The 25,585-nt window shown below is 39.6% G+C and overlaps 2 protein-coding genes across 6 annotated transcripts in view; one reads left to right on the top strand and one right to left on the bottom strand.

Annotated features, from left to right (window-relative positions):
• The window catches only part of uts2r2 (urotensin-2 receptor 2), a 144,741-nt gene extending 143,480 nt beyond the window's left edge, over positions 1–1,261 (bottom strand). For all 3 annotated transcript variants that reach the window (XM_043714606.1, XM_043714605.1, XM_043714604.1), the window contains exon 1: positions 1,126–1,261. In XM_043714606.1, the coding sequence (XP_043570541.1) occupies positions 1,126–1,208 (83 nt within the window). In that variant the 5' untranslated portion in view covers positions 1,209–1,261. The remainder of the gene's footprint in view (positions 1–1,125) is intronic.
• On the top strand, positions 875–24,937 carry LOC122562089 (hexosaminidase D-like). Of its 3 annotated transcripts, none has more exons than XM_043714601.1 (13): positions 875–1,014; positions 2,149–2,308; positions 6,142–6,251; positions 10,441–10,528; positions 11,027–11,191; positions 11,308–11,491; positions 14,656–14,727; positions 16,890–17,091; positions 19,487–19,569; positions 20,436–20,511; positions 23,009–23,113; positions 23,634–23,723; positions 23,882–24,937. In XM_043714601.1, exons 2-13 carry the CDS (start codon positions 2,174–2,176, stop codon positions 24,054–24,056), a joined length of 1,485 nt encoding a protein of 494 aa, XP_043570536.1. In that variant the 5' UTR covers positions 875–1,014; positions 2,149–2,173; the 3' UTR covers positions 24,057–24,937. The 3 variants fall into 3 exon arrangements, with proteins under 3 accessions (XP_043570536.1, XP_043570537.1, XP_043570538.1); XM_043714602.1 differs by lacking the exon at positions 875–1,014 and adding an exon at positions 1,113–1,298; XM_043714603.1 differs by lacking the exon at positions 875–1,014 and adding an exon at positions 1,113–1,429.
• Positions 24,938–25,585: the final 648 nt, after the last annotated feature.

Raw genomic sequence — 25,585 nt, 5'->3', positions numbered from 1 at the left:
GGGTGATAGGTCAGACTGGGGTGGGGGCGGAGAGGTCGGGAAGAAGATCTCAGGTTAGGAAGGCGGTGCTGAATTTGATGGATTTGACTGAGACAGGGTGGGGGGAGGGGAAATGAGGAAACTGGTGAAATCCGAGTTCATCCCTTGTGGTTGGAGGGTTCCTAGCCGGAAGATGAGGCGTTCTTCCTCCAACCGTCGTTTTGTTGTGGTCTGACGATGGAGGAGTCCAAAGACCTGCATATCCTTGGTGGAGTGGGAGGGGGAATTGAAATGTTGAGCTACAGGGTGGTTGGGTTGGTTGGTCCGGGTGTCCCAGAGGTGTTCTCTGAAACGCTCTTTGAATGTTCATTATTATACAGTGTTTGAACGTTCACTACTTATACAGAGGTTAAACGTTCAGTATTATACAGTGTTTGAATGTTCAGTATTTGGGGCTGCTCAGTGGTTAGCACCGCTGCTCTCACAGCGTAGAGACCCGGGTTCAATTCCCACCTCAGGCGACTGACTGTGTGGAGTTTGCACGTTCTCCCCGTGTTCTGCGTGGGTTTCCTCCGGGTGCTCCGGTTTCCTCCCACAGTCCAAAGATGTGCAGGTCAGGAGAATTGGCCATGCTAAATTGTCCGTGGTGTTAGGTTAAAGGGGTAAATGTAGGGGAATGGGTTGGTTGCGGGTCGGTGTGGACTTGTTGGGCCGAAGGGCCTGTTTCCACACTGTAATGTAATCTAATCTAATCTAAATGCAGTGTTTGAATGTTCAGTATTATAGTGTTTGAATATTCAGTTTTATACAGTGTTTGAATGTTCAGTATTATATAGTGTTTGAATATTCAGTACTGCAGAGAATTTGAATGTTCAGTATTACAGTGTTTGAATACTCAGTGCTGCCCCTTAAGTCGTCAGTATTGCAGAGTGTTTGAATACTCACTGCTACTGCTACCTCTGCCTGCCTGCACTCTGTAGTGTTGTACCACATGAATACTGTACAGTCTGTATCTACAAGGAGCAGCAGCGCTCGGTATGTAACTGTACAAGGAGTAGCAGCTCCGGCGCTCGGCCGCGAAAGCAACATCTCGGCCCCCGGTCCCAGTCCCTCTCCTGCGGCTGCAGTACCCAGGCTGTCTCCTACCTCAGGCGGCCTGGATCCTTGAATAGGCCGCTGCTGCTTTTCTCTTCCGCCTTCTTGGAGGTTGCTCTCTTCAGGGCCGACATGGTGCATTAGGGTGGAGATGTGGGTGTTTGCACTGCCCACACCGCCAGCAGCAGCCACAAGCAATCGAGCAGCTGCAGGGGAGATCTCAGGCAAGAGCTGGAACCTAGGCTCAGTTTTGCATCCGCATGAATGTAGCATTCCCCCCCCCCCCCTGCAAAGCGACTGCTTTATGAATGTAACAGGACTGAGCAATGACCCTTTAATCTCGCCAATCCAGAATGCAAGTTTTCAGCCTGGGGTTTGGAACTGGGTGAATTTGGGCAGAACAACTGGGATTGCAAAATAAAATCAAACTAAAACAAAATTGGGGCACCTCATCAGAGAGGGTGGAGTAATGTTTGCCTTACTGTTGGGTAAAAATAATATCTGTCAATAGACTAACTTGTGAACTATTCGGGGCAGCCTTTGTTTGGGTGTTCAGGTGTTCTTGCACCAAGCTTACACTAGTTATAAGATGCCAGTCCTACTGTCCAATCTGGGAGACCTTTAGGCGCAAGTGGGACATCCTGTGGCATAATCCTCAAAACGAGTCAGCCTTTCGTATTACCAGCTTGACATAATTTCTACAATCTCTCTGCGTATTTTACATCCAGTATTGGGATCAGTTTTAAAATAGGCCCCACTTTTCCATTGAGAATCTTTGTCAAGACTGACTGTATGTTGCACCTAACCACCTTACAATACAGAGATATCTTGTCTCTGAGCACTACAGTCATGGTGAATCGACTGCACTAGTTTCAATTTGGTTGTGGTTGTATTGAAATTTGTTTTCTGCAAGTTATAACTGACATCAAAATTACTGAAGGGTTCTGCTACACTCTTATGGGCAATACTTGCATACAAAATACATTGCCACAGGCAAATTTAGGTTTTAAAAAATGTCACAAATAATGATATAAAAACAGAATAATTCTGCTGTGTCATTATTTTCTCTCACAGGCCACAGACTTTGTATGTTTGAAGAATGGCTGATAGTCTTGGAGACAAGCCAATGGAGGCAGACAATGGGATGAGTACACTTAAACCTCCACAGACAGGTTTGAAACTGGTACATCTCGATTTGAAAGGAGCACCACCCAGGGTCTCCTATCTATTAGAGGTGATTTATGAGTCACAGTAGTGGCATTTTAATATTTCTTTTCAGTGATTATACTTTACAACAAAATTAAAGTCACTCTAACCTGAAAAATGGTTTCAATAATGAAACTGAAGACTGAATTTTTAAATCAAATTTTAAACAAACATTTGCCTGAATAGTTAACTATAATTATTGATATTTTAGCATGGAAAAATGTTAATAAAGCATTCATTATGTTGTAATTAACATATATTATCCAATTTTGGCTGTGTCTCAGAGGATGGCATTGCCAATGAGACTATGCAGGAGAAATATTTACCACCTGGAATGAGAAACTTCAATAATATGGATAGACCCTGGTGAACGTGGAGCTATGTCCATTGATCATTAAGAGAATGTTCAAAAGAAGTGTTTAAGTTTATGAGGTTTTGATGTTGTAAACAACATACAAACTAGGGAAGGAGCTTTACTAGATCTGGTTTTGGGGAATGTGCCTAGTTAGGTGATTGACATTTCAGTGGGGGAGCATTTTGGGAGCAGTAACCACAACCCTCCAAGTTTTAAGTTCCTTATGGATAAGGATAAAAGTAGTCATCAGATTAAAGTACTGAATTGGGAGAAGGCTAATTACAACAATATTAGATCGGAACTGTTGAATGTAGATTGGCGGCAGCTATTTGATGGTAAATCCACAGCTGGCATATAGGAATCTTTGAAAGGCCAGTTGATTAGAGTTCGGGACTAGTATGTTCCTGTGAAAATGAAGGAAAAGGATGGCAAGATAAATTGAGAGTTTATACAGAAAGAAAAAAAAGGAGATGCATAAGGTTTAGGAAACTGAAGACAGACAGAGCCTTCAAACAATACAAAGATAGCAGGAAAGAACTCAAACAAAGACATAGGAGGGCTAAAAGGGGTCATGAAATGTCTTTGGCAAACAGGATTAAGGAACATCACAAGGCATTTTATACATATATAAGGTGCAAGAGGGTAATTAGGGAAGGTAGGTCTACTCAAGGACAAAGGAGGAAATTTAAGCATGGAGCCGGAGGAAATAGGTGAAGTCCTTAATGAATACTTTGCCTCGGTATTCACAAAGGAGAGGGACATGGTGAATGGTGAGTCTTGGGAGGGATATGTTGATGTTCTACAGCATGTTGATATCAAAGGTGTTGGGTAATTTGAAAGGCTTTAAGGAAGGTAAGACCCAGAACCTGTTGGGATCTATCCCAGAGTGTTGAGGGAGGTTGGTAAGGAAATTGCTGGGCCTTGTACAAAATCTTTGTGTCATCTTTAGTCACAGGAGAGGTTTGAGAGAACTGGAGAATAGCCAATGTTGTTCCTTTATTTAAGAAGGGCAAAAGGGATAATCCAGGAAATTACAGGCCAGTGAGTCTTACGTCAGTGGTAGAGAAATTATTGGTGAAGATTGTTAGCAATAAGATTTACTCACATTTGAAAATGTATGGACTTATGAGCAATGGTCAGCATGGCTTTTTGAGGGGAAGGTCATGTCTCACAAACTTGAATCAGTTTTTGAGGAAGTGACAAAAATGATTGAGGGCTGGGTAATGGATGTCTATACCAACTTTAGCACGGCCTTTGACAGGTTCCTCATGACAGGCTGATACAAAAGCTGGTAAATGGATACAGAACTGGTTTAGTCATAGAAGACAGAGAGTAGCAGTAGAAGGGAGTTTTTCCTCAGTGGTGTTCTGTGGAGATCAGTGTTGGGACCTCAGTCATTTGCGATATATATCTGAATGTGATTTGGAGGACAACGTAGGTGGCCTGATTAGTAATTTTATGGATGACGAAGATTGGTGAGGATGGGGATAGTGAGCAAGATGACTAGAGGATACAGCAGGATATAGATAGACTGAGACTTGGGCAGAGAAATGGCAAGTAGAGTTTATTCCAGATAAATGTGAGGTGATGCATTTTGGAAGATCTGATGTAGGAAGAGAATATACAGTAAATGCAGAAGCCTTAGTTGCACCAACATACAGAAGGATCTAGATCCACAGTTCCCTGAAAGTGGCAACACAGTGGATAAAGCATATGGCACGTTTGCCTTCATTGGTCGGGATATAAAGTATGAAAATTGGCAAGTCACGTTGCAGCTGTAGAGAACTTTAGTTAGGCCACATTTGGAATATTGCAAACAGTTCTGGTTGTCACACTGCCAGAAGATTGTGGAGGCTTTGGAGAGTCTCCAGAAACAGTTTACCAGGATGTTGCCTGGTTTGGAAGCTTTTAGCTATGAGAAGAAATTGGACAAACTTGGTTTGTTTTCACTTCAATGTTGAAGGACGGGAGTTTCCTTGATAGAAGTTTCTAAAATTATGAGAGGAATGGATAGTCTGAGTTTCTTTTCCCAGTGTAGAAATGTCAATTATTAGGGGACATAGGTTTAAGGTACAAGGCAGTAAGTTTAAAGGAGATGTGAGAGGCAACTTCTTTTACATGGAGAGTGGTAAGTGCCTGAAATGTGCTGCCGGAAGAGTGGTAGAGGTGGATAGAATAGCAATGTTTAACAGGTATTTTGACAGATATATGGATAAGTAGGCAAAAGGTTTTTAGTTTAGAAAGGCATCATGTGTCGGCACAGTCTTGGTGGACCTTGTGCTGTACTGTTCCTTATTCTCTTTGTTTTTTTTAAATCATGGGAAACTATTTCTACTGGGCAGTAACTTAGTAACTCAAAGTCTAAGTCGACACTAGACTAGGTAACACTGTTCACTGTTGTCAATTTCTAAGATTCTTGTGATTAATGTGGCCAACTTGAAAATTACAAAAGTATAGTGTAATCCCAATTCATGTTGTTTACATAGCCCCAAGTCAATTCATGCAATAAGTTAAACTTTGCAACCAATGATATGTTTTGATACGTTAAAGGAAGAGATTGCATATTAATGAAATAAATTGCAATCAAATGGATTCCATTAACTTCCTTTGTACTTAATGAGCAGAGTTTTTGCACGGATATGACTTGTTATTCTGAAGCCGTTGGTGAGTTAAAATTGCCTTACAAAAAAAATTAACTTAAAGTTTACTATCTAGATATTTTCTGATTAATGTGAGGGCGAATATTATGTCTATTCTGTACATCTTGTAACAGAGCTGTTAAGTTTCAACCTTTGCAATTTAACCTCACCACAATGGATAGTAAAGAGATTAAGTAATTTGCATGTTTAGTTTTATTCATTCAGGGGATGTGGGCATTGCTAGCATGGCCAACATTAATTGCCCATCCCTGTTGCCCAGATGGCACTAAAGCATCAATCACATTGCTATAGATCTAGAGTCACATGTAGGCTAGACCAGGTAAGGATAGCAGATTTCCTTCTCTAAAGGGTATTAGTTAATTAGATGGGTTTTTATGGCAATTGATACTAGTTAGATAGTTGCCATTGGCTAACTTTTGTTACAGATTTTTATTGAGTTTCAGTTTCACCATTGAACATGTTTGGATTCTAACAAATGTTTGCAGAATATTAGCCTGGCTTTCTAGATGACTAGCCCAATTACATTACCATTCGTACCACCCCTGAAACTGGTGACTTACACGTGTATGCACATCTGATTATGAGGTCGTGTAGATTTTTAACATGTAATTCTTAAAAAACACACTTAGTAATTTAACTTTGATCCTTTGACCTGCTTTTCTCACAATATTAAAGATCACCTTTCATTACTGAAAAGTTTTGTTTCATAAAATTGTAACTTGATGTAGTCTGCCTTCTAAGGAGCTAGCACAAGTACAATGGGTCAAATGGTTTCTCTGTGCTCTGTGATTCTGTGAGCTTCTGAAATTTCAATTGAAATAGCTATATTTCAATTTTCTGTTGTAGATCTTGCCTCTGCTTTCTCACCTTGGTGCAGATGGTATTCTACTGGAGTATGAAGATATGTTTCCATATGAGGGAAAGCTGCAGGTGTTAAGGTCCCCAAATGCCTACAGGTGAAGTTTTCATAAGTGAATTAATATATGACTACTCTAAGTTACTTTGTTTTTCTTCTAATTCATAAGGTGCAATGGAATTTTAATTACTTCTTGCTTCACAGTTTCCTGGTTCATTGGAATGCTGTTTATTCTCTGGCTGCATAAACCTACTTCCCACTATGGTCCTTTTTGGGGAACTAATCAGTGGTTTCTTGGGTGATGAATGTTATTGTAGAATTCCATTTGCAGAATTAACAGTGAAGACCATGGATTCTTCTTGCTTAAGCATTGTTTAATTTATTTGTGCACTGTGATATATTTGTCCTCATTGTAAGTAGATGGAATAAAAAAGAAGCAATAAAATATTTTTGAAAACCAAAACAGTACAGGAATGCTAAAATTCAAACCATCTGTACGACGGAGAAAAGGGTAGTAATTGTTTGGCAAGTTGATTTTGATTAGGTAATACATTGTAAGGAAGAAAATAACAGGCTAATATAAACTCTCCAAGCTCCCAATAATCAAAGAAGTGTATACAGTTTAAAGATACCCTTTTTGCTTGCAGACAACAGAGCCCTCTTTATGAATCCCTTTCACTAGCATTAATAAACCAATTTACAAGCTTGACTTATTATCTTAAATTGGTTGTCTTTTTCTACTGACAACAGTATCTTGTTGGTGGAAACACTACCTGTGAAGCCAGTGGAGAGTAGTAGCATGAAACAGCCAATTTAAGAGATGTTCTGCCTTTAATACAGCTGAGTACTATCATGTATGAATATCATAGGCTACTCATCCCAGTGGTTCACTGACCAAATCAAATGGTATGCTCCACCAGCTGCTCATAAACTTTAGAAACTGTCCGCCACCAGGATACACTTGCAAAATCCAAAACAGAATATTTACAGTAAGATGTGACTTTAAACAATCCAGTGTTCATTAATAGCTACACTAACAATTGATTTCAGTAGAATACCCAAACATTGTGTTGATAAATGCTTGCTGCATTGTAATCTAAGTGTTAAAATGTTTAAACCTTTCATAATATAATGTCATTGTTAAACTAAACGCAACTTCTACCATGATGTTCAGTGTACTGACTGGAACAAGGTCAGCTAGGTGGACCTCAGAATATGAGTTCCTCGACTGGACCAAGTTAACATTTCCAATCAGGGAGTCTCAGCTGACAGATGTAAACAGAAGTGTCAGGGGTTCTGTTCGCTTAAACAGATAATTTTGAGCTAGCTGGATCAGGTCATGTACTATGCACGTGTAAATAAAGGGTGACTTGGTGATAGGAAACTGGCCTTCATTGGAGTTATTTCACCCAGGGTTTTGCAGACTTCCTCACTCTGTGGCCCTTTAAAAATGGTAGTTGGGACTCAGAGTGGGTCTGAGGGTTGTCAGGCATAAGTTGGTACAGCCAGTATGAGATGCCGTAATGCTTGAGTGGGAAGAATCAAGCTTTGGCCTGAACTAGCATGAATGGCTTAAGGATTCAGGGGGGATATAAATGAGGATATGCAAGGGTTTGGGCTAGAGGGCCTAAAACGTTAATATGACAGGAAAAGATTCCTAGAAACCAAGACGTACCGAGTTTTGAGAAGATTTGTAGCTCAGGTTGAGGTTCTGGATACAGGTTTGCTCGCTGAGCTGGAAGGTTCCCTTCCAGATGTTTCATCACTATACTAGGTAATACCTTCAGTGGGCCTCAAGCTGAATCATCAGCAGTGCTTCATCCAGAAATGCAGTTCCAGCATTTTGGGATGTCTCACCTTGATTGTGAAATTCTCGTCCATTACCTCTGCTTTAATGAATTCCTGTGATATGTGCCCCTATATTCTTTACCGTTGGAATTTTCACTTACACACACACACACGCGCGCACACACACACACACACACACACACACACACACCACCACCCCCAATGGACCGCCGGGACGTGTAGCCTATGATACCCCTACGTGGTAGTACTCAGCCGTACTAAAGGCAGAACATCTCTTAGATTGGCTGTTCCATGCTACTACTCTGTCCTGAATATTAGTACAATGTTAGCTATATATGTTGTTCCGCTATTAATAAATGCTAGTTGGAGCACTTGTATGCGCCAGCTAAGAAAACAAGCAAAAACTAATCAACAGACAATATTTTAAAAAACAGCTGACAGCCTGCCTAAAACAAAAACACATCAGACTTGACTCGGTATACTGTGTTTAAAATGCTCCATGGCCTATTTTTCCCTGTCTCCATAACCATCTCCAACTTTATCACATTTTGAGAACTTTCCATTTCGCCAACACTCTTTTGAACATCCCCACCCAATTGAAGTACCATCATAAATTGTAAATTGTGATGTTTAGATGCTATGCTCTGCAATTTCATCCCTAATTTTTTTTTTTGCCTCTTCACCTACTTCCTCACTTATGGCCATTCCTGAAACCCACCTTCTGACTGAACCTATTCCAGGTTGGTTCACTTTTTGCAATGACTTATTCCAAGCTTCCTTAAGGCATTGTATGATACTACAACAGTAGTATGAAAATGTTCAGAAGTACTTTACTGGATGGTGTCCATGCTAAAGTAGATAGAAAATTATGTGGGGTCAGGTGTTATGAGAATACGTCAGATGGCAACTTAAGTTGTTCACAAGGACAATGCAATGAATATAATCAGTTAGGATTTTCAGAAAGCTTTTCACAATGATCTAAAGATTATAAAGTAAGTAAGGATTAATGTAGTTATTGGCACATAAGCTTATTGATTTACAGGCTGATTTAACAACAGAAAGCAAATGGTAGTGATGTCAGAGAAAATATCTGTTGGAATTTAGCAGGAATTTATTCAGCGTCTCTTGCTATTCAATTGTTTTCTAAATATTATGGGGCCTGCTATCAGTAATTTGTAGTCACATTAAACTTTGTGGGCAGATGCTGAACAAAAGAATTATCAGAAAATATTTATAAGAATGTTGCCAGGGTTGGAAGATTTGAGCTGTAGGGAGAGGCTGAAAAGGCTGGGGCTATTTTCCCTGGAACATCAGAGGCTGAGGGGTGACCTTACAGAAGTTTATTAAATCATGAGGGGCATCAATAGGGTAAATAGAGAAAGTCTTTTCCCTGGGTTGGGGGAGTTCAGAACTAGAGGGGAAAGGTTTAAAAGGGGCAACTTTTTTACCCAGAGGGTGGTGCATATAATGGAATGAGCTGCCAGACGCAGTGGTTGAGGCTGGTAAAATTACAACATTTAAAAGGCATCTGGATGGGTATACGAATAGGAATAGTTTAGAGGGATATCGACAAGTGCTGGCAAATGGGACGAGATTAATTTAGGATATCTGGTCAGGATGGACGGGTTGGACTGAAGCAGCTGTTTCTGTGCTGTATATCTCTATGACTCAATTCATGCTCATAAGATCTGAACAGATGAGCTGAGGAATGATGGATTTTAACATAGGGAAGGGAATATCAGGCAACATATATGTAATTTGCTGACCATTTCCAGACTGAGTTGTCACCATTAAAATTGCAACAAGGAATATCTGTGGTCCCTCATTGGCAGGTTTGAAGCTGAGGACTCTTGAGAAGTGCAGCATATAGCCTGCCCTCCGTAATCCATCTCCCCTTTTAAGGGGGGAATGGGGAAGTGGTGGGCAGTACACATATCCACAGTCTTTTGAGACCCTGAAGTAGCCAATTAATGACCCATCTAAGTGCCTCATCCTGCAGCATCTGCGTGGATTCATTAAGTGTGATAGTTGCTTTGGTTGGTTTCTTTTCCCACTTTACATATGACAAAATTCATGGGCGGCACGGTGGCTCATTACTTAGCACTGCTGCCTCACAGCACCAGAGACCCGGGTTCAATTCCTGCCTTGGGCGACTGTCTGCATGGAGTTTGCAAATTCTCCCTGTGTCTGCATGGGTTTCCTCTGGGTGCTCCGGTTTCCTCCCACAATCCAAAGATGTGCAGATCAGGTGAATTGGCCATGCTGAATTGCCCATAGTGTTGGGTGCATTAGTCAGAGGGAAATGCGTCTGGGTGGGTTACTCTTCAGAGGATCGGTGTGGACTTGGGCCAAGTGGCCTGTTTCCACACTGTAGGGAGTCTAATCTAATCAATCATCGATAGAGGTGCCAGGAATTGAAGGCATATTCAGAGCTGCAGTTTGTGTTGATGGTCAATAATGATTTATTTTTCTCATTGCAGTCCGTCAGAAATCAAAGAAATCATGAATCTTGCCAGAGTGCTTCATTTTGAAGTAATTCCATTAGTGCAAACCATTGGCCACATGGAGGTGAGTTTAGAAACAAACTAAAGAGGAAAGGTCACATGGGGCTAAATCTCAAGAAATTTCCAAAGAGGATGGATGAATAACTTTATTGTAAATAATGCTGCCTCACAATTGAATGCATAAGAACACATTAATTAGTATGTGACTTAAGTTATCTGTCCATTAGAACTTAGATAACTGATAAAATTTGTTTCATCTTGTATCTAACACTTTGCATAATTTTGCAGTGTTGGTTCATGCCTTAAGTATGGTATGTTAGTCTAACCTCTGGTTAAACCTTTTTTTAATACGTATTGTGAAATCCTGTGCTCCAAAATGTGATTCAGCCTTGATGTATTTCAATGTAGTTGTACTCTGTCAGTTTGGGACTTGGAATTCATATCCACTTAACTACTGGAGAATAAAATAACCCATGAGAGATTTCTGGATATAAGATCCTGTTATTTTGATAAGTTGAATTACCACTGATTGATACTTTACTTTTAAACCTTGTTCTTACAGTTTGTGCTGAAACATAAAATGTTTTGCCATCTTCGCGAAATGAAAGGATTTCCTAACAGTCTCATTCCTCATAAGAAGGAGTCAATGGAAGTAGTAAAATGCATGATTGACCAGATCATGGCAATACATAAAGACTCAAAATGGCTGCACATTGGATCAGATGAGGTACTACAATTAGGTGGAAGGTTTGCTGTGTAGTTTGCAAAAATATTGTTTGTCCTTGGAGGTTAATTGTTTACCTTTCTTAAGATAAAAATTGTTCATTTCTATGTTATTTTTAGGTTTATTACCTTGGTGAAAGTGAAGAATCTAAGCAATTATTTGCACAAACTGAAACTACTGCGGACAGCCTATTTCTGTCTCATGTGAAAGCAGTTGCAAATTACATTATCACTAGCTACCCTAATGTGAAACCCATCATTTGGGATGACATGCTCCGGAACATCAATGAAGAGAAACTTAAAGGTATTGTTGCTTTTGCAGTGACTCCATTTAAACTAAAACTATAAAAGGGAAAAATACACTTTGCTTTAACGTCAGCTTTTCAGATGACCTGATTCCCAGCACAATGCATGTGGTGTAGATCAGTTGAAACATTGAAACCCCACGATAGATTCAAAACAATGTTCCCTTCTTTATTGCTGTCATACCCAACCAGTTTGTCTACAGAGAGTTCCCATTTATACAGCAGAACTAACAAAAAGTTGATCAGGCTTGCCCACTTGCGATCCAAGACATAAATGTGCCAGATAAATCAGAGAGTTGTGCTATGCCAATGATACCACACCAGCATTCCATGTCAAGGAACACCTTTAAGCTTTGAATAAATAAACTTTCATGTTGATGGTCAAACCAAACCCTACACAAACATGAGGAAGACTAATGCCATGGTCCAAAATATTGTTGTACTACTAACAGTCAGTGTTAATGGACCTGCAGTAATAAATGATCTGTCATTTGTTGCTGAAATCAACACGTGCATTGCATCAATTATGTCTAGACTGTGTATGTAAGAGTCTAAAGATAGCCACTTGACAGAAAATCCTGAACTGTGAGATAGCTGAATCCTCGGAGCACTGCTCTACAGTCGTGAGACCTGGACAACATATGCTAGACAGAAGACCAAACAGGATACATTTGACACAGCATCATTTTATAAGTCCCAGTCGCCAACACAAAGAGTGTGCTAATTTCATCAGTACACTCATTACTAAGCCAATGATGGCTATAATGACTTGGTCATATTCAGTGGAAGATGGCTGCATACGCAAAGACATTCTATATGGTAAGTTGGCACGGAGTCAATGTAGGTACTTATACAAAGATTCCTGCATGTGAGAAATTCAGATGGCAACAGTGACACAACTGTATGACAACACTGAAGGCCAAACAAAGAGAAATGGAAAGTTCATCGAGCTGAGAAGGTGGCCCAGAATAAAAAGATGCCAGTGAATTCCATACCTTCACAGCAATGTGACTCCATCTATAGCTAGTGCAGGAGAGATGACCATGCCGGCATGGGGCCCCTGTGATACATGAAGTAATGATTAACAGTTAACCATCAAAGCACAAACCAATGTCAAGATGGAAGGATGCCAGAGGCTTATGCTCCTCCATTATTAATATTTGAGTGTTTTTGCCATCACTTTAAATACATTATTTTTTGCTCTGACTTTAAAAGAAGGAGAAAGACTTGCACTTCCCAGTATTTCTTTAAACCCTGAGGATATCCCAAATCATTTTACCAAGAATTAATTATGTTAGAAGTGTAGTCATTATTGTAAAGTAAAAAAAGTGGCAATAAATGTGTACACTGCTAACTCTCACAAACTCCAATGTTGTAACAACTAGATAATCTGTGTTTGTAATGTTGATTTAGGGATAGAGATCACCTTCAAATTTGTAGCATGGAATCTTTTACATCACCTGAGATCAAATAGGGCCTCGATTTAAAGTTTCAATCAAAATATTAGATTTCTAGGCTATAGGACTTTATTGACTGGAGTTCAGAAAAATGAGGAGGTGTGTCACAAAAGCTGCAAAACTTTAACAGGACTGGACAGAGCAAACACAAGAAGGGTATTGCTGCAGACCAGAGAGTCCAGAACCAAGGGTCGCAGTGTAAGGAAAAGGGTTAAGTCATTAAAGACTGAGATAAGGAGAAATTTCTTCACTCAGTGAGTGGTGAGCTGATGGCATTCTCTGCCACAAAGCAATTGAGAATAAATCTTGAATTGTTTCAAAGAGGAGATGGATATACTTCTTAGAGCTAAAGGGACCAGAGGATGTGGGAAGAAAAACGGGAACGTGGTACTGAGTTGGATGATCATATTGAATGGCGAAGCCTCCTGGAGGGGACAATGGCCTATTCCTTCTCCTACTTTCTCTGTTTCTATGCAGAAATCTCTGGAATGGAACTTGAAACCAAACTTTCTGACTCAGAGGCAAGAGTGACACTTTTTTGAGCAGACTTTTGCCTTCTTTGAGTGTTGCAGAGATGTTTATGTGTTGCTGTTGCAATACCACAAGATGGAAACAAATGTGCAATTCCTCTGGAGTGAAAACTTTCCAACATAATCTCTAAGAATTTGCTGACTTTTCTTGGTACATTACATCTAATCCACAACATTCCTCACATTTTATTCTGTAAGCTTTCCTTTCACATTTTTGATTGACATACTGCGCTGTGTGATCATCTTTTGCCCAGTTTGCTCGTCCTGTAATATTTTGTCATTGGTTTTCTGTTTGGTTCATTGTCTCTTATACGTTTTTACAGTTTCAGAATTCATACACGAGGATATCAATTTAACTCAGTACTAACTATAACCTGTGTTTGAGCTGCTTAAAGAAAGTTAAAATAGCATTTCAATTTTTATTTTCAAGAAAATGCCTGTTTTGGTATGAAATGGTATAAGACCATTTCTCCAGAGCAAAAAAAAATGCTAACTCCCACAAACACCAATGTCATAACGACTAGATAATCTGTGTTTGTAATGTTGATTCAGGGATAGTGATCACCTTCAAATTTGTAACATGAAATCTTTTACATCACCTGAGATCAATAGGGCCTTAATTTAAAGTTTCAACCAAAAACTAGATTTCTAGGCTATAGGACTTTATTGACTGGAGTTCAGAAAAATGAGGAGGTGTTTCAAAAAACCTGCAAAACTTTAACAGGACTGGACAAAGCAAACACAAGAAGGGTATTGCTGCAGACCAGAGAGTCCAGAACCAAGGGTCACAGTGTAAGGAAAAGGGGTAAGCCATTTAGCACTGAGATAAGGAGAAATTTCTTCACTCAAAGAGTGGTGAGTCTATGACATGCAACTTCCACAATGGTTTCACGGTTATCATTACACTAGATGTTTGAATTCCAGATTTACTACTGAATTCAAACATCACCATCTTCCATGGTGAGCTCTGAACCACCGTTCTCAGAGTTTTACAAATCCAGTGACATTACCATCTGGCCCATCTTAAGGCAATCCTGCTGTTCTGAAGTTTATATTTACTCTGTGTCTGTCTCAGCTCATCAGTGGAAATTTACACTCTTAATTTAAATTCTTTTTTCTGGATTATTTTAGTTTTTCCTTTTAATGCAAACCTTATTCCTTTTATATCCCATTTAGAATCCATGTTGAGTCAGTTTGTTGAGCTGATGATTTGGGAATATAATGCTAATCTTGATGTTGACAGCATGAGTAAGTAAATGGTTTTGTTTTCAATATCTATAACTAATCATAGCGGTGTGAAATTAGGCAAGAGTTTCTTGGCATTTTTCAGGATTGAGTAAAGACAGTGGCATGAACTGGGCATTTTTGTATATTGTGACATTTATTTTTACAGAAGTAGTTCAAAATTGGGAAGTTGTAAATTTATATTCTAAGTTTAAGTGAGTGACTTATTATCTATGATGCTAATGAAAAGGGGTAATACAAAATAAAGACTAAAGTGGTGCTGGAAAAGCACAGCAGGTCAGGCAGCATCCAAGGAGCAGGAAAATCGACGTTTCGGGCAAAAGACCTTCATCAGGATGAACAGCTATTACCCGAAACATTGATTTTCCTGCTCCTTGGATGCTGTCTGACCTGTTGTGCTTTTCCAACACCACTCTAATCTTGACTCTAATCTCCAGCATCTGCAGTCCTTACTTTCACCTAGTACAAAATAAAGTCAAGCTGTGCAAATCTTACTTATAAGTAAATAAAGTATGCATCGAATAAGACAAGGCATTCCCTGAACTTCGTATCTTGGCAGAATGTGTCAGGTGACAACTTATCAAAACCAAACTGATTTAGGATAGCTATATTATTTATATTTTTAAATATGTTTTCTTACCCATTATAAAAAGGCTTCCACCGAGAGCATTGCATTGATTTTCTGAACCAGTAAATACCAACTATTTTTACAGACTGCTTCCACAGTTACTGTTTTCAAGAGCAAAATACTGCAAGTACTGGAAACCTGACATAAAGTCACAAAATGCTGGAAATCCTCAGCAGCAGCTTTAGTGCATAATTCCTAGAAAGTGGAGCTGCAGTCGACAGGGAAGATTAGATTCCCTACAGTGTGGAAACAGGCCGTTCGGCCCAACAAGTCCGCACCGGCCCTCCGAAGAGTAACCCATCCAGACCCATTTCCCTCTGACTAATGCACCTAACACTGGGGCAATTTTAGCATGGCCAATTCACCTGACCTGCACATCTTTGGACTGTGTAAGGAAACCAGAGCACCCGGAGGAAACCCACACAGCCACGAGGAGAACATGCAAACTCCACACAGTTGCCCGAGGCTGGAATTGAACCTGGGACACTGGTGCTGTGAGGCAGCAGTGCTAACCACTGAGCCACTGTGCCACCCTACTGAAGGTGTTTGGCATGTTTGCTTTTATTGGTCAGTGCATTGTCTATAGGGGATGTGATGCCATGTTGCAGTTGTGCAGAACATTGGTTAGGCTATTTTTAGAATACTGCGTTCAATTCTGGTCTCCCTGCTATAGGAAAGATGTTAAACTTGAAAAGGTTCAGAAAAGATTTACAAGGATGTTGCTGGGATATGAGGGTTTGATCTATAGGGAGAGGCTGAATAAGTTGGGACTTCTATCCCCCTGGAGTGTCAGAGACTTTAATGAAGTTTATAAAATCATGAGGGGCATAGATAAACTCTTTTACCTTGGGCAAAGTAGTCCAAAACTAGAGGGCACAGGTTTAAGGTGAGAGGGGAAAGATTTCAACGGGATCTGAAGGGCAGCTTTTCGTGCAAAGGATACTGTGTCTATGGAACAACCTGCCAAAGGAGGTGGTGAGAGGGGAAATATTTAAAAGGGTCCTAAGGGGCAACGTTTTCACACAGAGTGGGTGTATGTATGGAATGAGCTACCAGAGGAAGTGGTGGAGGCTGGTACAATTACAACATTAAAAAGACATCTGGATGGATATATGAATAGGCAGGGTTTAGAGGGATATGGGCCAAATGCTGGCAAATGGAACTAGATTGGTTTAGGCTATCTGGTCAGCATGGGCGAGTTGGACCAAAGGATCTGTGTCCCTGCTGTATAACTCCAAGACTAGGACTAGTGAGAGAAACAGTGCTTACATTTTTGCCCCTTTTGATGGCATTTATCTTTTTTTTAAAAAAAAGTCAGTTTTCTTCTTTCCCTACACTAACCTTTACTGAACCTCTCTACTTGTTCAAAAATATCTGAAATCATTGTCCCACATATTGCCTGTTAATAGGTTGAGAACAGCTTTCCCCCAATTAGATTTCATGCTTAAAGATTTTGAAAATTGATTTTCATCTATGTAAATAAAATAGGACAAGTTATGTCTCATACACCAATGATATTCTGTTTATATTCACTTAGTGCTTCAAATTCAAAAGTACCAACATTCTGGATTTTCTGTTATGTGGTTTGCAAGTGCATTTAAAGGAGCCACTGGTGCAGCCCAGTCTCTAACACCCATTAGCTATCACTTGGCTAATCACCTGCAGTGGCTGAAAGTGACAGAAGCTCTTCAAAGGGATTCAATACAGTTGCATGGGATAGCACTCACCGGTTGGCAGAGGTATGTGAAATAGAAAAGGTTCATAAATATGCCATTGCTGCTATATATTCACCACAGTCTAACAAGTACACTTACCATCTTTGTGTTTTGCTGTGGTTCAGTTTAATCATTTTAATTGATTTGTGATTATCTTTACTGTGCCAAACAATGTTAAAGGATGTAATGAATCTGAAGAGAAAACACTAGTTTAACAAATACATTTTGATTGAAATTCCATGGTAGAATATTGATAAATATATTTGTACATAATTCTGCTCTCTACTATTTCAAAATGCTTGGTTCTTAACTGCCAACCAAGTCACTCAGTTGGGACAATTAGAAATGGGCAACAAATGCTGGCCTTGCCAGCGATGCCCATGTCCCATGAACTAATAAAAGAAACAAAGATATTAACCTGAATATTATAAATAGTTCAACTTTCAACTTTCAAATGGTAGACTTGCATCAGAGCTGTCTTCTGCATAAAATGTGTGCAGTTTTGGTTGTCTGAAGAACCAATTTTATACTCAGATTATTGTGTGTTTTACAGTTATACAAAAACAAAGCATTTGAAGTTAGAGATAATAGCAATTTGCAAGAGGATAGCATTGCTGTTATCCACATTCATCTCATCACATTTCATGATTTGTGGATCATTTTTATTAGTTCTTGACCCTGTGAAATAATTCTGATGTTTCCAAGAAATTGAAAATCTATCTATGTTGTGATGTAAGTTGTGCGAATTATATACAATTGAGGAGCATTTATCTTAGAGTTTGGATTTTGAAATTGTGGCATGTGGATTTGGTCTGTGTCTGTGAAGGGGTTTTATTATTGCTGTGTACTTATGTAGCCATGACAACATGTTTTAAAACAGGGAATGAAAGATTTTATGGACTGTAATAGGGTTTTGTTTAACTTAGGAGAGTTTTACAAACAAATAAACAAAGTAAGCAGTGGTAGATCGGGTTTTAGTAAGGCAACTCTAGATTTTTTTTGGATTACAGGAAACACCCATAGCGTGTTGGTTCTGATTTACAGAGGTCTTGGCTGGAGCTGAATGTATAAAACAATTAGTTCGGCACTGTTCAGAAATAGGTTAACTCAATAGAAGGAATGTAGTTTGAAATTTCAGAGCGGAAGTGTTTGGTTAAAATTCTGAAGGGGTTATTTGAAGCTGAGAAAGTTAAAGATTCATTTTAAGAAGAGACCATTACAATCTCTAAACTGGGAATTGGAGTCACAGTTAGTTCAAGCTCTATAAATGTGATAGAAAGGGGGATTTTCTATCATGTGATTACTATAAAGAAATACTATGGAGATTAATGGAATTGTATTTTACTGTGTGTTTTGAAATTTTTATATATACATTATATGTCACTAGTTTGGTTATTCTCTTTTGTTTTGTGCGTAATAAACTAGTTTTATTTTTGAAACCAGATCTATAGCATTGCATGTTTGTGTTTCAGTGAAAGACCACCTCATTAAAACAAAAAAAATTAATTAAGCTAGATTTCAGTTGGTATCTGACTTGTTCGATAGTAATATCAGCTGAGATCTTAACAATGCATAAGTTCTAGTTTCATTTTTGTTCTATTTCTGGTGATTTATTCAGACTAATGCAGAAATTTGCTATTTTTAAGTGAGGAATCTTAATGCAGGCAATTGGCAAAACTGGCTATATTTTTCAAGGCAGAAATTAAGAGATTTAAGACACAGTAAAAGATAATTTGATCGTCCCAACAGAGAGCTGTGTCAGTGACAAAGACACCCTGCCCTTTTCACCACTCCCAGCTCACCCTTGCTGGGTCTTGCCTGACTGACCCTGGTGAAGCCATGAGTCTAGATTAGAGTAGTGCTGGAAAAGCACAGCAGGTCAGGCAGCATCCGAGAAGCAGGATCTAAACTCTGATTTCCAGCATCTGCAGTCCTCACTTTTGCCTGGTGAGGCCATTCCCATTTGCTGCTTTGCTATTGCCTTCAGCCTCACTCTTGGTTCAGGGCTTCCTGTGGTCATAGCAGTGGCTGCCATTCCAGCAGATGTGCTGGCTCTGATGAGCTGCTAGCCATGTACTCTTGGAAGTGAGACACTCTTCCTGAAGTCAAGAATATGGTGCTGGACAAGCACAGCAGATCAGGCAGAACCGAGGAGCAGGGAAATCGATGTTTCGGGCAAAGGCCCTTCATCAAGAATGAGGCTGGGAGCTCAAGAGAAGGCCCTAAGAGCCATGATAGATGACAGGTAAGTGCTCGAATGGGATTTAATCTCCTCAGGGCTCTCACCAACGTGACATTGTTGCCTCACACCCTCCATTCGGTAAATGGAGACATTAAGTTCATCACAATAAGATTGAAAAACAAAATAGAGACAAAAAAAAGTAATTCCTTCCATATTTTCATTGTTTTGCTTTGCAAGATATGATCATTTCTCCGTTTTGTGTGAGCTACTTCCTGTGGGACTTCCATCCTTGGCTGTTTGTCTGCAAGCTCTGAAAAACGGTAAGGCATATTCATAAAAATGTATGTACAAAGATCTTTTAAGTAACCAGTGGCTTTCTGAGCTACTTCATTATGGAGACCTTACCATCTAATCTGCAATTGTCTACAGATTTCTACACAGGGAATGATTTGCTTTCCAAGGATAGATTATCAAATATTGATCATTCGGAATGACTTCTGTTTATCATGATATAATTCCTGGTTCTTTGTTCAGAATAAACAGCTCAGGTAAAGCTCAGTTCAAGAGTACATTTATCTGAGTTGCAAACATAAGCTGTAGACCAGTAATTCTCTATTGTCTTGTACAGATTTTAATGCCTTTAAATAAACTTACAAGAGTTGCCAGTCCCACGAACTACCAGTGCAATTTCAATCCTGGCTACTTTGTAAAGGGAAATAAATTCTTGAGATAGCCATCAACAATATGCATTCCATATCAGACATTTTCAACTTAGCACTATAATCCTTGCTGTAGGACCACCTTAAATTTGAGGTACATATTGAGCAGCAGTAAGGGTGGGAGTATGTTTGGACAAGAAACGTACTGTAACAATGAGTATATGAAGGCAAAGCTGCATCAGGTGAACTGAGAAACCAGGTTAACAGGTCAGTAGACTTGCAGTGGTAGATTTTGTGAAAACTATATCACATATGGTCAAAATTAAAAATGCTCTCCACTTTCTTTTAAGTGGTTACACAAGGAGATTTTTGTTATACCTTCACTGTTCTGCAAACAGACTTTTAGGAGAATGGAGTGGTTGTAGAATTAATTCAGACTCCGATCAAATTGTTTGAACCTGGAAGGCTGCTCAAAATGTCTTCATTTGGTACTTCCAAAAAAAAATTACCTCTGTGTTTCAAATCAGGTGTGTTCTCTGAAAAGGAAGAGGACTTTGTGAAAAAATGTCTTGGATTCAAAACATTGAAAATTAACTTCATAAGGTAACTGGCCAACAGACTTCATTTGAATACTCTGTTGTATTTCAAATACAGTAACAAAATGTGAAAGATTAACTGTTAGAAGCAATAATACATACATTATTTGTATGAAAAGTCATATATTTCATCTGGTTTTAGTTTGAAATTAAATCCACATTATTTATTAATGCTTTAGCAAATTCAAACAGGCTAATGTGCAGACATCTATTATGAGAAAGATTTAAAAGAAATTGTAGATTAACTATGATCTTACATCAAACAGGAGATGCAATTATAAGTTGGAGTCTTTTAATTTGGACTAACATTATTAAGAGATGACTCAATAGGATGGTTTTTGGTTCTGAAGGCTTATGAAAAGACAGATTGGTGTAGCGATAGATTAGTCTCACTGGTCAGTAAGGTATTAGCAAGAGAGCACAAGTTCAAGTCAATCACAAAAGGAGTTGAAAGGGAGCTAGTAAAAACATCTCAGCATGGATGGTGGTTAGAATTTATAACCTTCTGGTATTTATAGGAAAAGCTTAGACCGAAATGAAAGTTGTTTTAACCTGGAACAGTTCTTTCATTTGAATCGCTACAAACTGCTGGTTAGGTGAATCCATTAACTGTTTTAGAATGGAGTCCAATAGTTGCTTCATTCAGAGAAATATTAAAGTACATAGGGAAGCAACCCAGAGAGTGAGAATGGAAAAGATGCCTCATGCAGAAAGATGTCAATACAGGTGATAACTAAAATATTAATAGAATATTTTGTGGTATTGCAGATGCAGCAAATCTTTAAAAGTCATAGAATCATAGAGATGTACAGTACGGAAACAACTTGTCCACGCCGACCAGATATCCCAACCCAATCTAGTCCCACCTGCCAGCACCCGGCCCATATCCCTCCAAACCCTTCCTATTCATATACCCATCCAAATGCCTTTTAAATGTTGCAATTGTACCAGCCTCCACCACTTCCTCTGGCAGCTCATTCCATACACGCAAAACCCTTTATGTGAAAAGGTTACCCCTTAGGTCTCTTTTATCTTTCCCCTCTCACACTAAACCTATACCCTCTAGTTCCGGACTCCCCCATCCCAGGGAAAAGATCTTGTCTATTTGCCCTATCCAGGCCCTTCATGATTTTATAAGCCTTTATAAGGTCACCTCTCAGCCTCCGATGCTCGAGGGAAAACAGTCCCAGCCTACTCAACCTCTCTGATAGCTCAAATCCTCCAACCCTGGCAACATCCTTGTAAATCCTTTCTGAAGCCTTTCAAGTTTCACAACATCCTTCCTATAAAAGGAGACCAGGATTGCATGCAATATTCCAACAGTGACCTAACCAATGTCCTGTACAGCTGCAACATGACCTCCCAACTCTTGTACTCAATACTCTGACCTAGAAATGAAAGCATACCAAACACCTTCTTCACTATCCTATTTACCTGTGACTCTACTTTCAAGGAGCTATGAACATGCACTCCAAGGTGTCTTAAAATGCTAATTATTATTAAAGCCAAAATTGGATTTCTGTTCTCATGATTAGACTTTAGTTCAGTATGTTGTTATGAGTTTGTAGTGATTAAAATAATGTGGTAAAGGGCTAGATTTACAGTTCCACTTGGCAGGTATGAACGTGGTGGCTGTGGAGGTGGCACAGAAAACCAAGAAAGTGGCAGATCCACCACCAGCTGTGGTCACCAGTGAGCCAGTGGGGACACACTCAATCACTGCCCACTGAAGGGTCTTAACTTGCCACTTCCAGCAATTACCTGGTGGCAGCGAAACCCATATGGCATGTTACTCTGTGAAAGCTGTGTCAGGCAGGGAGGGTGTGCTAGAAAGACTTATTTAATGCATGCACTGGGCCCTCCCCAAGTGTTAATGCTCACCAGGTTAGTGCCAGCCCTCCTTGAACTCCAGCCCTGTCTCTCACCCTTGCCAGGGGCTGACATGACCTCCGTGCGCATGCAAAATTCGAACCCAGCTCAACTCACCTCCTCAGACCCACAGTGTCGTACCAGCTGGTGCTGCTAATTACTGGAGACGGGCCTCTGACTGGCCAGAAGTTCTCTGAAGCTGGATTACATGAGGGGACAGAGTGCCACTTCAGATATACTGACTGTGGACAGCCATTTTTCTGATGGATGGCATCACACACACAAAAAAAATCTCTAACCTCTAGAATGTGAAAGACATTTAATGGTGTTGGAACTGAACAAAGGTACAAAACTAGTCTTCCGTCCAGTAAAATTGGCCAATTTCTTTAAACATTTTTATGATGGAGCATGTTGCATTGATTTCAATAGAGAGACCAGGACCGCTACACAAGAATCAAAATCTTTGTTTGGTACAGTAATTTTATTCCTATACTGTTGCTACATCAGATTAATACAATGCAATATTGATGAGAATCAGGACAAATTTATTGTAAAGAAATAAGATTTGACAAAAACAGCAACAAGAGCCAGTTAAACAATTAAATACATTGGAAGGTTTTGTATTTCTCTTTCAGTACCGAAGATGCTGGCAGTTTTCCAGGCAGTGATGTATTCAACCGTGTGACTCAGATAATCACCTTCATGCAGGAGTCTATTGATAAACTCCTTGAAGAAAATATGTAAGGGTTGGACCTTTTGATCTTTTTTTAAAATTGTATAATATTGACAGTGAACACATCATTTTTTTCTGTCAAAGTGTAGCATTTTACTTCCCTTGTGAGTTTAAGGGTGAACTCCTCAGGGAAGTGGAACTTTTGTCCATCACTAGAATACTTTCTGACCCTGACCAAGTTTCTGAATAATTTATCTGCATGCAAAAACTGGGGCCTGGAGCCTTCACTGGTGTATCACATGAGACTGGGGCTATACTCTTGCTGAAGCCTACCCCAGGAAAATGTAGCTGTCTAGCTGCCTTGTTTGAAAACAAATGTTGAGGTCTGTTCCACGTCATGGTGTCACCCTTTGGGATAGTTTTCACACATCCTTCTTCCAAGTTCTTTTGCCCAAGATCTCCTCTGATGATCACAAAATATTGGATGCTGGGTCCTCAGTTTGCAACTGCGTATAATATAGTGACATGAAAACGTAATGACAAAAAGTACACAATATCCTTCAACCCTCCTACTTTTTCTGAATTAGATACATAAAAGGATGGTTCAGTAATTTTCACCGAAAGAGGAAGTTTGTTCATCCAATTATAGTTCGGCATTTTGAAGGAGAAGTCAGAAGGTATGTTTGCATGAAGTTTGCTACTTTGCATATTCATCAAAAATCTTGAAATTCTAACTATTGGTTATTATGGTTATTAATCTGAAATTGCAGCAAAACTGTTACCTGATAAATGTGATTGCAGTGATGGCTACTAATGGCTAATGACCACCTTCTAGGGTACATGCACATTGGAAGACTGCTGTAAGTGAGCTGAGTGCAGCGCTGGAGAAAATCTATTACCCAAATACTGTGGAAGAGTGGCTAGAAGAACATGTTTATCCCAACTTGACAAAGTTGCAACTGTTTGTGAAAGACATGGATGAAGCTTTGGCATCAGGACATTTGAAATAAAAATGTAATTATATTGATTGATTTTTAAGGATCATCACATTGAAGTCATTAATTTGAATGCATGACCTCCTTTGGTTTATAGTTAGCTTTATTCAAGGTAATGAACAAGGACAGGAGATTTAGCTTGAAACAAGAACAAAATACTTAGTTCTTCAAACCCATCGCATCCATATTGTTTACAATCCATCCTAGCTACTTTATCTCTTTTGAGACGGAGAGTCCTGCATTGAAGCTTTAATACTAACTAAAGCTGGGTTTCCTCCGGGTGCTCCAGTTTCCTCCCACAGTCCAAATATGTGCAGGTTAGATGAATTGGCCATGCTAAATTGCCCGTAGTGTTAGGTGAAGGGGTAAATGTAGGGGAATGAGTCTGGGCGGGTTGCGCTTCGGCGGGTCGGTGTGGACTTGTTGGGCCGAAGGGCCTGTTTCCACACTGTAAGTAATCTAATCTAATCTAATCTAATCCACAACTCAACCCTCAGACAGTAATGTCTAGCCTTAGCAGCACAGACTATTGTTGAGCAATTTGGTAATCTCAGAAGAACGTGAGTGAGAACAGCAAAAGGCCATTTGGCTATTTAAGGCGACATTGCCATTTCAGAACACTATGGCTGACCTCAGTCAATACTGATTCCTAAAAATTTCAATTATTTTGCCCTTTTTTTTGAATAGTGTAAAACTAAATCACTAATAATTAGGTTTATCAAACACTCTAGATCAGTGAAGAGTTAATTCCTTTGGCTTATTTAGAAATGGATTAACTCTTTTAAGTATAAATGTGAAATACAGCAACAGAGGTTGGCTTGCAGTTGTAAAAACTGTCATAAAAATGTTGATGTAGACACTGTACTAATGTAACATTATTAAAAGCATTTATGCAATTTCTTTTTAAAAAACATTATTTTACTTCTCATAATAATTCCGTGTAGATAGGTCAAAATAGGCAAGATTGCTTTGGTGATCAGATAGTCTTTTCCACAGGGTAGGCGCGAGCTGTGAACTGGGACTTTGTGGAAATCCTGATGGAGCTGACTTTGAGGGAACTGCCTAGGGAAATGAAATTTCCAAGAGGCATTCACTGTGTCTGGCACTCTCTAAGAAAGTCCCTTCGAGATTCCAGAGGGTTCCAACTCACTTAAACTAAATAGTTACCCCAAAAATGTTAGAGGATTAAAAAGCTTACTCAAGCTCTTCAGTGTCTAATAAACTTCATCCTGACTCACCAGCAACCCCCAACTACACTCTGAACCCAGCTACCCCAAGACCTGACACCCTCCAACCCTGACCAGACCCTGCGGGACACAACACCCCTAAAACGATACCACCCCCAACACCCTGACCCCTCTCAATGCAACATGTGCCCATCTCACCCAGACAAGACCTACTTGACTTGATACTCCATCCACCCTGAACTGCTGGAATCCCTCACCCATTTTACTGTAATATTCACCCACATGTCACCCTACCCCCTCATCCACCTGCCATCTGGAATACTACTCTATATTAACTGCCCTGTGCAGCCCTACCCC

Source organism: Chiloscyllium plagiosum, chromosome 24 (assembly GCF_004010195.1).
Source record: "Chiloscyllium plagiosum isolate BGI_BamShark_2017 chromosome 24, ASM401019v2, whole genome shotgun sequence".
NCBI lineage: Eukaryota > Metazoa > Chordata > Chondrichthyes > Orectolobiformes > Hemiscylliidae > Chiloscyllium > Chiloscyllium plagiosum.
The sequence above is the reverse complement of the archived record's forward strand: the minus strand, read 5'-3'. Positions and strand labels throughout refer to the sequence as shown.